General features: G+C 34.7%; 2 protein-coding genes across 2 annotated transcripts; one reads left to right on the forward strand and one right to left on the reverse strand.

The window, feature by feature from the left end:
• Positions 1-707: 707 nt before the first annotated feature.
• Positions 708-11,472, forward strand: PolD1 (DNA polymerase delta 1, catalytic subunit). Its single transcript, XM_023160231.2, has 15 exons — positions 708-874; positions 992-1,256; positions 1,472-1,737; positions 1,796-2,019; positions 2,204-2,334; positions 2,387-2,568; positions 4,952-5,185; positions 5,240-5,405; positions 7,716-7,924; positions 7,987-8,248; positions 8,334-8,567; positions 8,621-8,793; positions 10,495-10,744; positions 10,803-10,932; positions 11,032-11,472. The coding sequence occupies exons 1-15, from the start codon at positions 825-827 to the stop codon at positions 11,415-11,417; spliced, it is 3,162 nt and encodes a 1,053-aa protein (XP_023015999.2). The 5' UTR covers positions 708-824; the 3' UTR covers positions 11,418-11,472.
• Positions 11,473-13,377: 1,905 nt separating this feature from the next.
• Vps16B (Vacuolar protein sorting 16B) lies at positions 13,378-16,043 on the reverse strand. The gene has a single exon (XM_023160232.2). The coding sequence runs from the start codon at positions 15,743-15,745 to the stop codon at positions 14,570-14,572; it is 1,176 nt and encodes a 391-aa protein (XP_023016000.2). The 5' UTR covers positions 15,746-16,043; the 3' UTR covers positions 13,378-14,569.
• Positions 16,044-16,557: the final 514 nt, after the last annotated feature.

A 16,557-nucleotide genomic window follows, 5' to 3' on the forward strand; every position in this document is an offset into this window, starting at 1 on the left:
AAAACAATTTATAAAGTCGCGAAGTATTTTATAGTTTTCGTAATATGTGTTATTTCACTTCACAATAACTTCTTCAGGCTTGTTTAACACTGAACATAGATTAAAGAAACAAGCTTTTACTGTAAATTTCCCTGTTCTGTGATTTAGAACGCATAGAAAATAGGCATCGTTGCCATTGGAAAATTATCAAATTCATCAATTTGTCGATCAGCTTTCTCATAATTCGTCTACACATTTGAATATTTCTCAAACCATTCTCCATGCATGAGCACATTTTTTCAGAAGAGATTGCAACTGCAGGTAACACCTAGTCACGTGACTGATACAAAATTTTTTTTTTCTAGCTGTCAATTTCTTCGTTTGTGGTCACATAGATGATACTCTAATATATGAAAAATTGAGAGGAATGTAATAGATTTGGAGGGGAACACAGACTCATGTATTTTTATGTTCATTATCAGAGTTGTATGAAAAAGGTATATGGAAAAACCACTTTTCCATTAAAAATTCCTTGATTCACAAAGAACACACAAAAATAAAATAGTCTCAAAATCACAAGTCACAACTATATATTTATGTCAGTGTTTTTCATGAGTTTAACGTTCGACTAAAAAAATGTTAATGTCACCCACTCTGTAGTCCTGGTTAAACATCATTTATGTCTTAGACCTGAAAAAATAGAAGAGGTGTCAAAATAAATGTCAAAGTGAAAACTTAACCCCACTTTTTCAAATAACCGACAAAATATGATGTTTTGCCGCCAGTGAAGTACATATTTCCTTTTAAAATATCTGATATTAAAAATTTTGAGCCCTCGTGAAAAAATGAGTAAAAGGAAAGACTTCTCGCCGCAAAATTCGGCCAAACGTATGAGGTGTGTAGTATAATAGGAAAAAAATGGTACACTGATGTTTCTATTTTTATATAAATTTCTAATTGACTTAATGTACCATAAATACCAATATTTCTAAATAAATATATTCATTCATAGATGCGATAACTTTGTTCGTCCGCCAGTCCCAGCTTTGGATCCCAAAACTGACACTCTGATATTTCAAGAATTAGAGTTGGACCACTACATTGGAAATGTCTATCCCGGAATGCTTGGCCCCCAGAACGGTTTGGTACCCATTATTAGGATGTTCGGTATCACCAAAGCTGGAAACAGCATTTGCTGTCACATACATGGGTTCTCGCCTTATTTCTATGTGAATTTGCCAGAGTCCTTCACAAATGCAGAGCTGGAACCTTTTAAAGTAAGGAACACGTTCTATTCTTCAAATAGAATTAGTCAATACTAATTATAGTGGATTCATTGATAGGATCCAATGTGTAACAGTTAATGGTGAAGACTAATCGAATGTTATATGACTCCAAAGAAATTTCGAATAAACTTAAGAGTTTCATATAAAGACTGTTATATATTATAACCTTTTATTCCAATGATTAATCATTTGTTAATATTTTTCAGCGTAAACTGAATGATGCTGTTCTTGCTGACCAGAGATCTTCCAACAAAAATGATATACCTGAAGCTGTAATGAAGGTGGAAATGGTGAAGGGAAAATCTTTGGTAGAATATACCGGAGACAAAGACGACAAGTTTGCAAAAATCACCCTAGCCGTTCCCAAATTTGTACCGGCTGCCAAGAGGTTGATCACCACCACTATAGTGTATCAACCATTGGCATCACACACTTTCTTCGTTTTCGAATCCAACGTCGATATTGAAACGAGGTATAACAGTTCTAAGATTCCAAATTCACTAAACCCCTATTCATACTTTATTTTAAAGGTTCATGGTGGACAGACAGATTCTGGGTTGCTGTTGGATCGAGTTGCCTGCTACAAAGTGGTTCAGGCGGTCACAGTTATCAGATTTCAAAGTCTCAACTAGATGTCAGATAGAGGTCGATGTGTCATGGGCAGATTTGATCGTACACGCACCCGAAGGGGAGTGGGCCTCTGTGGCTAAGTTCCGGATACTCAGTTTTGATATAGAATGTGCAGGAAGAAAAGGTAGATACTTATCATACTGATAATGAAATTGATATTGATGAGATAAGTACTTTTTACTGTTCTGAAGCCTCTGTCAGATATAATTAAATATCCAGCTTGGTATTAGCCAGGGGAGTAGTTGTTTTCCGTAGATATTTCATTTAACAACAAATGTGGATCTCACATCAAACACATTTTCTTTCAGGTATTTTTCCGGAACCAAACGTTGATCCGATTATCCAAATCGCCAACGTTGTAAAATGTCACGGAGAGAAGGATGTACTGTTTCGTAACATTTTCACTCTCAACACATGTGCTGCAATTGGCCACGCAGAGGTGACTCCTTCAGTAGCTTTCATAGATTCTTATTTAACCGACAATCTTTTAGGTTTACAGCTTCAGTAATGAAGAAGAAATGTTGGAAGAATGGGCGAACTTTGTGAGATCTTTGGACCCAGATATCTTTACTGGATACAATATCAATAACTTCGATTTCCCGTATTTGATGGACAGAGCTAAACACTTGAAGCTGAAGAAGTTCGCTTATTTGGGAAGGCTTCTAGATGTTGCGTAAGATTTTGAAGTGATTTGTTTTTAAGATGAAGTACAAAAAATAGATTGATTGAGAAATCAAATTTAAATAATGAAATGCAACTTTTCAGCTTCAGACACTATAAAATATTGAAGAAGCATTCTAATTTTCTAATTATCAGTTACTGAAAAACTTTCCAAGAATGTCTTTTCAAAAGTCATCACCCTTGAATTTTTTATAACTGAATGGCTATTGAATTATTCACCTTTGCAGCACTCTGTACGTTTTTCAAAACTTCCATCAGGTTTGTAAATATCTGTTGTCTTGATCTGAAATAAATATAGTTTTAAAAAAACTGAAAAACACGCTTTTAAAGAACGTCGAACTAAAAAGTTGAAAATAATTTTTTAATTAAATTATTTTTTGTTCGTTATTGTTTTAAGCTTATTTAAAAAAAATATTTTTAACTTTTTAGTTTGATGTTCTTTAAAAGCGTGTCCTTTAGTTTTTTCAAACTATAATCATTTTTCACTTTTTAGTTCGATTTATGGTCAAAAATATTTGTTTTTAAGTTCTAGTCACTAGTATTATAAATCTTTGATAGACGGCGCACGAATGTAAAATGTCTCTCAAACAACATAATGAAGTTTGAGGTCCTAAATTCAATAGTAATACTGAGATGCAGTAAGTCTCTAACAGAGGGCAGACAGTTGTAAAACTTGTTTCAAAGCAAAGAGAAAATTTGCAGTAGCAATTTTAAAAAACAATTCAGTCTTGATGTTTTGATTTGAAGTTTCATTCAAAATATTAATGGACTGAAAATATTTTTTCATAAAATAATTTTATTTTTCAAATCAATCTTTTGATTGGATATGTATGTCAAGCACCTTAATTCTAATTTTTCGAATTTTTGAAATATTTAAGTAATTGAATTTTATAGGTGTCCAATTTACGATAAAGTTTTTATTGTTGAAATCCATATTTTAGTTTACTTTCAACTAATCGAATTAGATTTTGAAATGTATCTTCCGTTTCGTTTGAAACTTTTTTCTGTACTGAATCACGTGTTATTGAAGAAGTATTCAAATCACTTGAAGTATTCAAATCACTTGACAAAGCTACTGTGTTAGCGAAACATGTAATATTTTTTTCAAATAAAGTTTCTGGAGATCAAATCGTGAGGTGTAGCTTTTGAAATCTTGTATCTATGTTGGGTCGGAAACTTTTCCACACACTCTCGTATAGGCTAAATCAAATTTGGTACCAAATCTTGTCATGGTCTTCCAATTAACTAGCCAGTATTATCAAGCGTGATCGATAAAGATAAGGTACCATAACAGGTAGCAATTAACATCAGGACCAATTAGTTAAAAGTAAGTTTGAAGGTGATTGACAATGTTTCATTATAAATTTCACAAGTTCGGACTTCCATTGTCTACTATATAAAATGATTTGAAATCCCTGGAACAACTAAAAAAAAAATAATTAAAAATGAATAGCTGAAAATAACAATTATATTAAGCAAAATAAACCTGAAATGAAATAATAGTGAAATAAAATGCAACTTAAAATAGAACAATTGAATAAATAAAAATAAAGAAATGAAAAAAGAAAATAAAAATAAAAAGTATAATATATATATATATATATATATATATATATATATATATATATATATATATATATATATATATATGTATATATATATATATATATATATATATATATATATATATATATATATATATATATATATATATATATATATATATATATATATATATATATATATATATAATAATAATAATAATAATCTTTATTCAAAATAGACATCCTAATATACAAATGGTAATATGATTGTGAATATTAAATAAAATTTAGACGAAATATATAATATTATTAGATGTTAGATATAGTATTAGATATAACATGCGAAAATAAGAAAATGTACTAGTGGGAAAATGGACAATGAAAAGAAAACAATAGATGCAGATCTTAATCTAATAATTCTGTGATCGTATATATTCCATAAGGGAGTGTTTAAATTGTTGGAGTGAATTGCTTTTTTTAATGTTGATAGGAAGTTTATTATAATTCAATAATCCCTTATGAAATAACGAGTTCATTGTTCTTGAGATTTCAAGTCACGTTAGTTCTTTATTTTTACTTATTCAATTGTTCTATTTTTACTTGCATTTTATTTCACTTTTATTTCATTTCAGGTTTATTTTGCTCAATATAATTGTTATTTTCAGCGATTCATTTTTAATTCTTCTTTTTTAGTTGTTTCAGGGATTTCAAATAATTTTATACGGTAGACAATGGAAGTCCGAACTAGTGAAATAGTTGAAAGTAACATTTGTTTACACATTTCGAGCGTATCCATAAAATCTCGCTACATAAATCAAATTCATTTTCCAGATCTGCTGTGAAAGAGACAGTTACTCAAACCAAAATCGGCCGTCGCACCTTCAAATCGATCAACTTCGAAGGCAGGGTACCCTACGACATGCTCCTAGTAATGAAACGGGATTTCAAGCTGAGATCGTACACCCTGAACAGCGTTTGCACAGAGATTTTAGGCGAACAGAAAGAGGACGTGCATTACAGCATCATTACCGACTTGCAGAATGGAGATGAGCAAACGAGAAGACGGTGAGAAGTAGTACGCAACGCAAAACATATTTCTCATCTGTTTTTCTGTTGTAGGCTTGCGGTGTATTGCTTGAAGGACGCAGAATTACCGCTGAGATTGTTGAACACTGTACTGAGTTTCACGAATGATATCGAAATGGCTAGAGTGACTGGAGTGCCCATTACAAGCTTGCTAACTAAAGGGGAGCAGGTGAAAGTGGTGGCACAGTTACTCAGACATGTGAGTTGTAAAAAACTATGAATACAGTAGTTTAAAGTAGGAAAAGCTTACTTCTAACAATTTACTCACATTCTGTGTTGGAAAACAGGATGAAACTTGACTCTATCTACGCAGACTTTCAATAATAATAAAATAAAAGTTTCTCTTCACAATGTGATATTTTTGTTGCTCCAGTATATAATTCGTAACAATTTGATTTATATGCAAGTCTAATTACAATCTAATCACAACCCATAAAGGTGAAATACGGTCTTTCAACTCTCTGCACACTGCCAATTCAGTTAGAATTCTACAGTTTATGTTTTTTTGATTTTTATATGTATATGTTTGTATAATATACTATTCTATTAGTCTAGCGATTTTATATGCTATCGTATTCTATTGTTATGTTTTTCCTTGTGGGTTGACCAATAATTGTCTACAATGAATAATCAAAATGAACTTTATTTCATTTTTAATATAACAAACACTTCAACTAAACTTCAACTATTATTTGAATGTCTATCGCCTTACTAGATCACTTCGCGTACCGCACTGTAACGTCCACTTTACTGTCTCGATATGTTCGCGGCTGGCGTTTATATATCGTAATCGAATACGCTAGAAAATTCCGTCGAAATCGGTATCATTATTCTCGCTGCTTCCAGAGTGGCGGGGAATCATCGTACATTCGCGCGCCCTTAGCTACGTCACCATTAATTTATGGCTACCAGTGACGGCCGACGTTATTTTCATTCGGGCATGATTTACAACACTATTTTACTTATATGGGTTGTAACTGAATAAGTGTAAAACATTTAAGGAGGTGATTCCTCATCGAAAAAAAGATAGGATCTTTCATATAAAGAAACTTCATTGGAGCATACCTTGTTAAGATACAGCCCCTTAAAGGGGGTACATAAAATTTGTATAACAATTTTTTTCACAAGCACTAAAAAAGTTACAATATTGAAATTAACCTGACGTTTTGTACTACCAAAAAGACACTTAGCCAGTAATTTATTTGGTTTACCCCATGGTTGTAAGGGGTGGAAAACGCAACCCCTGAAATTTATTTCCACTGTAACTTTTTGTCTTATTATTTGTAGACCATTTAAAAATTTATTTCCCATAGCCTGTTTCATTCTAAACAAAAAATGTCTCTTGGGTTTTTTGCCCAAAATGAACCAGTTCGCAGCAAAACATTATTTTAAGAACAACTACATGACCATGTATCTGTGTAGTTGTTTGTAAAATAATGTTTTGCTGCGAACTGGTTTATTTTGGGCAAAAAACCTAACAGACATTTTTTGTTTAGAATGAAACAGTCTATCGGAAATGAATTTTTAAATGGTAAACAAAAAATAAGACAAAATGTTACATTGGAAATAAATTTTAGGGGTTGCGTTTTGTACCCCTTACAACCATGGGGTAAACCAAATAAATTTCTTGCTAAGTGTCTTTTTGGTAGTACAAAACGTCAGGTTAATTTCAATATTGTAACTTTTTCAGTGCTTGTGAAAAAAATTGTTATACAAATTTTATGTGCCCCCTTCAAGGAGCTGTATCTTAACAAGGGATGCTCCAATGAAATTTCTTTATATGAAATATCCTATCTTTCTTTCGATGAGGAATCACCTCCTTAAATGTTTTACACTTATTTAGTTACACCCGTATAAGTAAAATAGTGTTGTAAATCATGCCCGAGTGAAAATAACATCGGCCGCCACTGGTGGCCATGAATCACTGGTGACGTAGCTAAGGGCGCGCGAATGTACGATGATTCCCCGCCATTCTAGAAGCAGCGAGAATAATGATACCGATTTCGACGGAATTTTCTAGCGTATTCGATTACGATATATAAAGGTATTTATTCATAGCTGTAAACTTCATTATATATTGAGATTACTCCTGTTGGACAATGAACCTCCCTTTTTTTATAATACTTTATTCTCATGAAGACAATATAAAGTTGTATAAGAAACTGTCAACAAAATGAATTGAGGATACTTGAAGTTAATTAATAAAAAATTCTGATAGTGCATAATAACAATTTTCTAACAGATATGCTTTCACTGTTTGTTTAAAATTATACAGTTGCTTTGAAGCCTTCACATTGTTATAAACTTTTGGACCAATGTATTCTGGCACAGAATAAGTCACTTTTGATTTCACAATTGGCACATGGAACTGGTGTTTGATTCCTGTATCGTGGTGGTGAATACTCTTATTCAACGTATAACTTTCCTTATTTTCAAACACGTATACACACATTTCAAGTGTGTTGTTATTCTAGATAAATGATTAACAATAAACTCACGGTTACTTTAGGCAAAAAAAGCTGGATACTTCATGCCGGCCCACCAAGGGGCTCCCGGGAACGACCAATTCGAAGGCGCGACAGTTATCGAACCCATCAGAGGTTATTACACAGAGCCGATTGCTACACTGGATTTCAGCTCTCTATACCCAAGTATAATGATTGCTCACAACTTGTGCTACACTACTCTGTTGAAGGGGCATCAGAAGGAGAAGTTGGGGTAAGTTTCCCACACAACTAACTTGACTCAAGATATTGATCTCTGATCCGGCTAATTTTCAGTTTAACCGATGACAAAGTGACAGTCACTCCGGCCAACTGTATGTTCGTCAAAAAGACTGTTAGGGAGGGTTTGTTACCTCAAATTTTGCAGGATCTACTGGCAGCCAGGAAGAGAACAAGGGCTTTGTTGAAGGATGAGAAAGATCCCGTCATCAGGACCGTGCTGAACGGCAGGCAGCTGGCGTACAAAATATCTGCCAACTCTGTGTACGGTTTTACAGGTGCTCAGGTCGGAAAACTGCCGTGTTTGGAAATATCCGGGGTGAGTTGAGGTTAAATTAAGAGAAGGCTCAGATAAAAGCAACTTGATATGTTCTGTGTTCACAAATTGGCATTATTTTTTCAAGAGCGTCACAGCTTACGGCCGAACTATGATCGAACAAACCAAGCAAGAGGTCGAGCAACACTACCGCATCGAAAACGGTTACGAGGCCGACGCCAAAGTAATATACGGTGACACTGATTCCGTCATGGTCAATTTCAAAGCTGGTAGCTTGAAGAAAAGCATGGAGTTGGGCACGGAAGCGGCGGAGTTGATAAGCACGAAATTCATCAAGCCAATCAAGCTGGAATTCGAGAAGGTCGCTTAAGCCCAAAGGGTAGTTTGAATATAGTAACCGTTGCAGAATTTTAGGTGTACTATCCGTACTTGCTGATCAATAAGAAGAGATACGCAGGGCTGTACTGGACCAATACTGAGAAATATGACAAGATGGACTGCAAGGGCATCGAAACTGTTCGGAGGGATAACTGCACCCTAGTCGTGGACGTGATTAACACGTGTCTGCAGAAGTTGCTTATAGACAAGTGAGTATCTGTAATGGGAATTCTTTATATACGAGGTCCATTCAAAAAATAAGGTGGATGGTAAATTTTTGAAGGCTACATACATTCGAATTGCGATTTTTTTATGTTGATAGACTCGTCTCGAACATATGTTCACAGTTTCAGCTGTTGAGCATGTTTAGTTTGTTGGTCAGAGGCATAAAGGTTTGAAGTGTTTTGTGTGTTCTGCGATTTTCTGCTATAGAAAAAAACAATCGAAGAATTTGCTTAAGATTTTGTGTAAAAAATGGAATTCAGTTCTCAAAAACACTAGAAGTGTTGACAGTGGTATACGGTGATTGTACTAAGAGTTAGAAAAATGTTTATAAGTGGTACAAGTTTTTCACAGAAGGTAGAGAAGATGTGAATGACCACGCTCGCCCTGGAAGCCTCAGCGCAACTGATGAAAGTGAGAAAGTGAAGAAAATTGTTTCAGAGAATCGTCGAATCCCTATTGCTGAGGGTGTCGGCATATCGGTTGGTTCATTCCATGTAATTTTTTCGGAAATTTTGGGCATGAAGCGTGTGGCAGCAATATCCGTTCCAAAATTGCTAAATTTTAACAAAAAAAAAACATTGCAATAGCATCTCTCAGGAATGACATCAACGGAGATCTAGATTTGCTTAACTGGGTCATGAGTTTGTGGTTCTGACATAAAAAACAAAGTCCAATCGTCCCAATGGAAAAGCCCACGAGAGCAAAAGGACACCAAATGAAAAATGATAAATAAATGAATATTTTTGGTGAAAAATTAAAATCCACCTTAATTTTTGAACAGACCTTGTACATACAAATCATGATAATTATTATAATAAATATGGAAAAACTGTTTGTATCATAAACAATATATATCTCAATCATAACTACTACTATGGCAGTTGATTATTTTGGGTAAAATTTTATTATTCGGGCTAATGTCAACCTGTCACTAACCCAACCAAAGCTAGATTCAACTAGTCCAATTGTAATATTACATTGCTGATCAATTTACAGTGAAGTATATATGAAATATGTTCCTTGACTCAAGTTATTATATTGCACTCAGTTTGACCGACATATTTCTTAGCGCAATCCACACAGCTCATTTCGTAAATCCCATACTTCAACGAGTGTTGGGCAACCCGAAAGATGAAACTATGAAAAAATCTGGGAATTACGAAATGAGCTGTGAAGATTGCAATATAAAATATGTTAATCAAACTGAGTGGACTAATAGTTCGCTACGAGAAACATGTTTTACAGAATAAGAGAGGAATGCTTTAAATTATTGAGACCGGTACATGGTTACAAGTTTTTAGATGCCTCCGATGGTGTGGAAATTGAAAAATGTGGAATGAGATCTATGAACGGTGCTGAAGGTCCCATTTCTGAAATTTTATTGCTCGCACTCCTACATAAAGTTTAAGTCAGATAGTAAATAACGATAGGACAATAATAAAATACATTATGCGTGGTAGTGATTCGTGTAGATGCATATAAGAATATTAACATAGCTTGTAAGAGTAGTATAACCCATTTCTTGTTAACTTAGTAAGCGATACTCGCGTCTAGAGACAGTATTTTTGTTCTGGCGTGGAAAAAGTGTTTCCGGTGGAACAAAAGTCAGACTAATGTTTTTTCAAAACGTAGTACAAATACAGAAACGAAATTTTGTCTCTTCTTGATATTTTTTTTTTATATAGAGATCCAGATGGAGCTGCCAACTATGCCAAACAAGTAATTTCAGATCTGCTTCAGAACAACGTCGACATATCCCAGTTGGTAATCACTAAGGAGCTGACGAAGTCTGATTACACTGCCAAACAGGCCCACGTGGAGCTCGCCAAGAAAATCACCAAGCGAGACCCGGGGAATGCCCCAAAACTAGGAGATCGTATTCCATTCGTTATAACGGCTGGCACTAAAAATGCTAAAGCTTTCGAGAAGGCTGAGGTAAGCAGTCGAGCAGCTGTTTAGGTGAATTTTTGGTAATTTCCTTTTTTTTTTGTAGGATCCTATTTACGTTCTGGAAAATAACATTCCAATAGACGCGAAGTACTATCTGGAAAATCAGCTCTCGAAGCCTCTGATCAGGATATTCCAGCCTATTTTAGGAGACAATGCCGAATCTATATTGCTGCGTAAGTTGAAATAAAGAGAATGTACTTTGTGTCAAGTTTTTTCATCATATCAAGTTTAATTTCGGCTATTTTCGATTCGCCCTGTATATTATTTTAAAGGTGGAGAGCACACCCGATCCAGGACGATGGTCACATCGAAAGTGGGCGCCCTGGCTGCCTTCACGAAGAAGAAAGAAGTCTGTATCGGCTGCAAAGCGGTTCTCCCCAAAGGATACGAAAACGAAGCCGTCTGTGCTCATTGCAAGAGCAAAGAGGCGGCGCTCTATCAGCAGGAACTGAGCCATCATGGGATGCTGGAACAGAGGTTCGGAGCTTTGTTCACCGAGTGTCAGAGGTGCCAGGGATCGCTGTTCGAAGAGATCTTGTGCACCAGCAGGGATTGTCCCATTTTCTACATCAGGAAGAAGGTTCAGATGGAACTTGATACCAGCAAGACGAAGTTGGCCAGGTTCGGCGGCCCTCTCTTAGAAGAGGATATATTTTAATTTGTAATTGTTGTTGTTTTTTTATATAATTCTCGAATACATCTCTTTTGACATACTAACGTTTTTTCAATTCCTTCAAATGTCAGTTTTCCATATATATAATGTATGTATAAATCTCTTATTGTTATTATAAGGAAAACTAATGTAACAAGTGATTTCAAGTCGACTATATTCGCAGCACAAATAAACAGAAGTACTGCTTCTCTAGAAGAAAAAACCTTCACTATAAATAGACATCAATTAATAGTTTATTGTTATCAAGGTGTCGCTGCCTGAATAACTATCATTGCCATCTTTTGGAACACAATAAAAGTACACAATTTACATGAAGAAACCTGTAACTAAAACTATCACAAAACTCTCGAATATCATACAAGATGTCGCTAGCGGTTTTTGTAAAGAGAAAAATTTCGGAGACCTTTCACGTATTTTATCTATACGAAAGAATTTTTACCAATGATGGTACTATTCAAACAGCTGCTCAAAATAACTGAATGTTGAACAAAGGCTATGGTTATGGGTTTTTTGTGTTCTGAAGAAAAGTTAGGAACTCATTACTTTTTCATTCATTTCGCGGTTCTCTTCTTCTTCTTTTCGATTCAATGGCCTCAGCAACCAATGCTATCCGGCCAGTTGGGCTATTTGACAATTGACGCGTAAACGGTAATTATTCCCGAAAAGATACAACGTCGCCAAGTTATTCTAGCGCTTGGCTAAGCTACGTTTATTGTTCTGTGGTGCATACAGCGGATTTCGTTTTACCATCTGGCCTAGTTTTAATATGACAAGTAGATGTATCTGGCGATGAATTTCCCAAAAAGTGAATGTTAAACATAGGTTATGTTTTGGTTTTTTTGTGTTTTGAGAGAGAAACTAATGAATAAGTGAAGCACACGTAACCATAACAATATATGAAAACGGCTGACAAAAACTTCTTTTTGTTTTACCATCTGGCTAAGTTTCAATATATCCGGTAGATGTCGCATCGGGTCGATAAATTTCCCAATAGCGCTAAGCAGAAAATTCAATGCAAATACCTAACGTCTCGAATGGACCAATAGATGAATCCATTCATGAATCCAAATATTAAATACCAGAAAATTTCCTATAGATAATTTATACAAGGTTTTTCATTAGATGTCTTGAAATTCATGATGTTTCGTGGTCAAATTGAATTGAACCAGGTGCTAACTTGTTTCAGTTTCCGAGAAATGGTGTGCTTGATAATTTTAATCATTTGAAGTGACATACTAAAAAAGGGGAGGAGACGCTCCACCACCCCTACCTTTGAAATAAATAGGCTCCTTAGAATTCACAGCCCATTTAGGGCCGAAGAAATTGTAATTGTTGTTCCAACATTTATGTAATGAGTTAGTAGAGTCATGTTTGTGTGAATGAGTTACAATGACCTAAATGGTAATGTTAGCCGATGTTCAGCCTCACGACTTATCGCTAGAACCCTGACTGACATTTATTTGACAAACTTTTGGAAGCAATGGGTCTAACTTTAATCTATCTTGTATTAGCATAATTATTTTTCAATTGATACATTATTTTACTATTTTGTGGCTGGCCATATATATGTTTTGAATCGCTTATGGTCAATAAATATCATTATATATTTGGAGTCTTAGGTGATATTTATCATATCAAAAGTTGTATCCTCTGTGAAGAAAGAAGATTTGCTAGAGTTACTTAGTACATGATGTCAGAAAGAACAATAGTACATGATGTCAGAAAGAACAAAATTGAACCTAAAACTGGTACTTGGGGAATATCTTTTATATCACTTAAACTAGACAATGTTCTAGCCCGAAAGTGGTTTATTGGAGTCAGTTATTTGTATTAATCAAGTTAGGTTAAAAAAATATACAGCAGGAGAAAACACTTTCGAAACTATATGAGTTGAAACTGTATAGAAATATGTACCAACAGTATAAATGCAAGATAAATTACCACATTGTAGAAAATGATTTATTATTAAATATTAGCAAAATCAACATTACATGAAAATAGAAATTATGAAATAACTATTTTATAAGTATTTGAAAGACATTTTTGTGGGAGAGTCAATGCTTCTTACTGTTTTTGAGTGTCTAATCTTTCACAATCAGAAAAATAAATAAAGTTAAAACAATACAGAATCTGCCGAATTGTAAAAAGAGGTAAACTGAAAAGCTCACCCTGTGATATAAACCATGGAAGAGTCCAATTGGTCAACTTGTCGTAGTAATAGCTTTTTGTAGATGTTTGACTTTTCGAAATCCAAAAAAAATCACTTGTGAATAACGCCTCATATGGAAATAGTTATATTTCTGGGAATGAAAGGATGTGGCTTACAACTTCTCCATCTTTATACAAAAAAATGTGTGAATCTCACAAATGGAGGAAGAAAGCAAGAACTTTCAAAAAATTGACTCAGATGTCAGAAAGAATAGAATTGGACCTAGGACTGGTCCTTGGGGAACATTTAAATTTATATCACTTAAACTAGATAATATTGTAGCCCAAAAGTGGATCATTAGAGTCAGTTACTACTTTACATGATCTATACATCAATGTATGGAGGTAATTTTGTGAAATTTACTGCTTTTCTTTTCTTTGAAAGATTCCCACATTTTTTTGAATAAAGATGAAGAATGTGGGAAACTTCCAAAGAGAACAAGAAAGAAAAATGTATCATAGCTTTCTTTGGAATTTTTCCACATTTTTACACTTTATAGTGAGATTTTCACTAAACAGTTTCACAGAAACGCAGCACGTGTTTCGCTATACAATAGATTCTTAAGTCGTGTCTATATAGCTACTTCCAATTGACGTTCACTGATGAATTTTTTTAGTTTTTAAAAATGTAAAGGATCATTTTCCAAAAGGTTGACCATCTAAAGAGCGCTAAGTACAAACATTTTATTTTTCCACTGATTATTCAATCTATTGGTATTTATAAATTCAACAATTTACTGACTTCAGAGGTTTATATTATGCAGCAACTTTTTGGGGTGAATTTTTTATCTGCCCTTTATTACATTTTAGCAGCTTCTCTATTGGTTCAACTTTGATTTTCAGATTATGTAGGTTAAATACCCATAAAACATTGAGAAACCAGTGAAGAAAAAGAGATTCTCATGTCATGGAAAAGTAGAATTGAAGCCTCAATTTTTCCATTTTTTATCACTGGATTGGAGGGCGTTCTCGATTAGGAAATATTCTTCATTCTGGGGAACAACTTTGGCTTTATAGGCGAGCAGTGCTTGTCTATCTCGCTGGTTGATAAAGTGATGAATGACAAATTTGTGACAGTTCAATTTTTCTGCAAGATACAGGGCTCTGTCATGGTCCGATATGCAGTGCAGATACTGCTCTAGAGCATCCTTGGGGGGACTGTGCCTGCTGATCCCATAAACGAAAATTTCCGCTGGCATGACTGTTTTGAGGGAACTCTTCTTTGACAACCAGTTCGATTTCATAAATAAAGCTGTCAGCTGTGGCCACGACTGCATAGAAGCCAACACGTTCATGGCAGTCCACTCGAAGGCGAAATCATCAATTTTGAGTTTCTCTTTAAAGTCCATTATGGCGTCATTGGAGTTTTTGTTCCTCTCCCATTCCTTTTTGCAGAGGGAGGCTAGTTGTTCGATTACTGAGTTGCAAGTCTCCTTTCTGTCGATTTGCCATTGCAACAGCTGCATGTTTTCATTCAGTTCTCTTTTTTCGTCATTACTGACCTTCTGCAAATGTTCCAACATAACATGTTCCAACTTTTTATAAAGGGTGTCTTTATTCTTGATATCCCGTCCGCTCAAGTAATACACTTGCCTCATGCCAGAATTGTTACCCGTGACCATGTAAAGATCGGCCAGTTCTTCATATTGACCATTAACAATCAAATGAGTAGCATAATGTCTGACGGCAACAGTTCTTTTTGCAAGTTGATGATAAAATATGTTACGCCGCAGAGTGGATTTCAAAAAGAGAACAACACCCAGTATCACATTTCCGTCCATTGAATTTACAGCAGAATCCAAGAGAAGCAATTTATCGGTTAGTTTTTTGTAAACCTCCAAAACGTACTTTTGGCCGTTGAACATTTTTTTGATCGTTTCCTCAACTGGGGGAACAATGTAGTCATTTGTAGATTTGATATCATCTAGTATCAGATCCAAACTGGCCTTAGATATGAGAGAATGAATAGGTAGAATACTGTTTTCTTCAGAAGTAGAGCTGAAAACAAATTCCTTGAACGGTTGGTTGGAATCTTCGTCGTCATCGAAGTTGAAACCAGAAGATGCACTGGTATTCCAGAAGTCGTCTTCGTTTTTTGATACCATTTTTAAAAGGTACTGTTCAAAAGGTTTCAAAAATTAACCATTCTGATGTAACAATCCCGACAGTAATTTTGTTGACTGCTTTACCAGGTTATTTTGTGTTTTCGGAGTAGGAATAAAAACAATACTATCATCTTGAATAAATAATTTTGAAAAATAAAATTAACCTAATTCGCAACCGCAGAACTCAGAATTATCTCTTAGTCCAAGATATAAATATAATTTCTGTGTAAGCATGTTAGAATTAATTAAAAATTATTGATAATATTGACAGTTTATCGAATAACCGAACCATAAACTTCACAGAACAGATCAAATACTTCAGCCACAGGTACTCAATCTGTGCTTTAGCTTACAGTCACAGGTAACGGAATACTGGGATCAGTGTTCTGTGATGATAACCGAACGTAAAAAAATAGGTCGCGAGCGGATAAAACACCACAGCACGTAAATGTCACCCATATCGAAATAACGTTCTATGCTAATCGAAAATCATATCAATCGGAAGAATCTCAATTTCTGTGCGAGAACCAAGGAGTGGGCGACATCTTGGTTCAATAACTCGAAAGTCAAACTCAAGGAAAACTATAAATTGAAAGTTGTACTGAGAATATGTGTGTTAATCAACAAATAGGGGTGTATTTTCTATTAGTTCGGACTTTTTCTGATAATATTGACAGGATGTTCTGTGAGGATAACCGAACGTAAAGGAAATAGGTCGCGAGCGGATAAAACACCACAGCATGTAAATATCACCTATATTGAATTAACGTTCTATGTGAATCGAAAATCATATCAACCGGAAGAATCTCGAT

The sequence above is a fragment of the Leptinotarsa decemlineata genome, unplaced genomic scaffold (genome assembly GCF_025532065.1).
Source record: "Leptinotarsa decemlineata unplaced genomic scaffold, Ldec_3_MD MMD2_tig00026314_RagTag_RagTag, whole genome shotgun sequence".
Lineage (NCBI taxonomy): Eukaryota > Metazoa > Arthropoda > Insecta > Coleoptera > Chrysomelidae > Leptinotarsa > Leptinotarsa decemlineata.

What these genes read in the sequence shown, in the direction of transcription:
- Vps16B (XM_023160232.2), bottom strand. Translation starts at nt 15,745, where the DNA reads ATGGTATCAAAAAACGAAGACGACTTCTGGAATACCAGTGCATCTTCT.
- PolD1 (XM_023160231.2), top strand. Translation starts at nt 825, where the DNA reads ATGAGTAAAAGGAAAGACTTCTCGCCGCAAAATTCGGCCAAACGTATG. An exon ending in GGAAGGCTTCTAGATGTTGC is followed by an intron (nt 2,569 to 4,951) that starts GTAAGATTTTGA and finishes TTCATTTTCCAG; the next exon opens with ATCTGCTGTGAAAGAGACAG. An exon ending in CGTGTTTGGAAATATCCGGG is followed by an intron (nt 8,249 to 8,333) that starts GTGAGTTGAGGT and finishes TATTTTTTCAAG; the next exon opens with AGCGTCACAGCTTACGGCCG.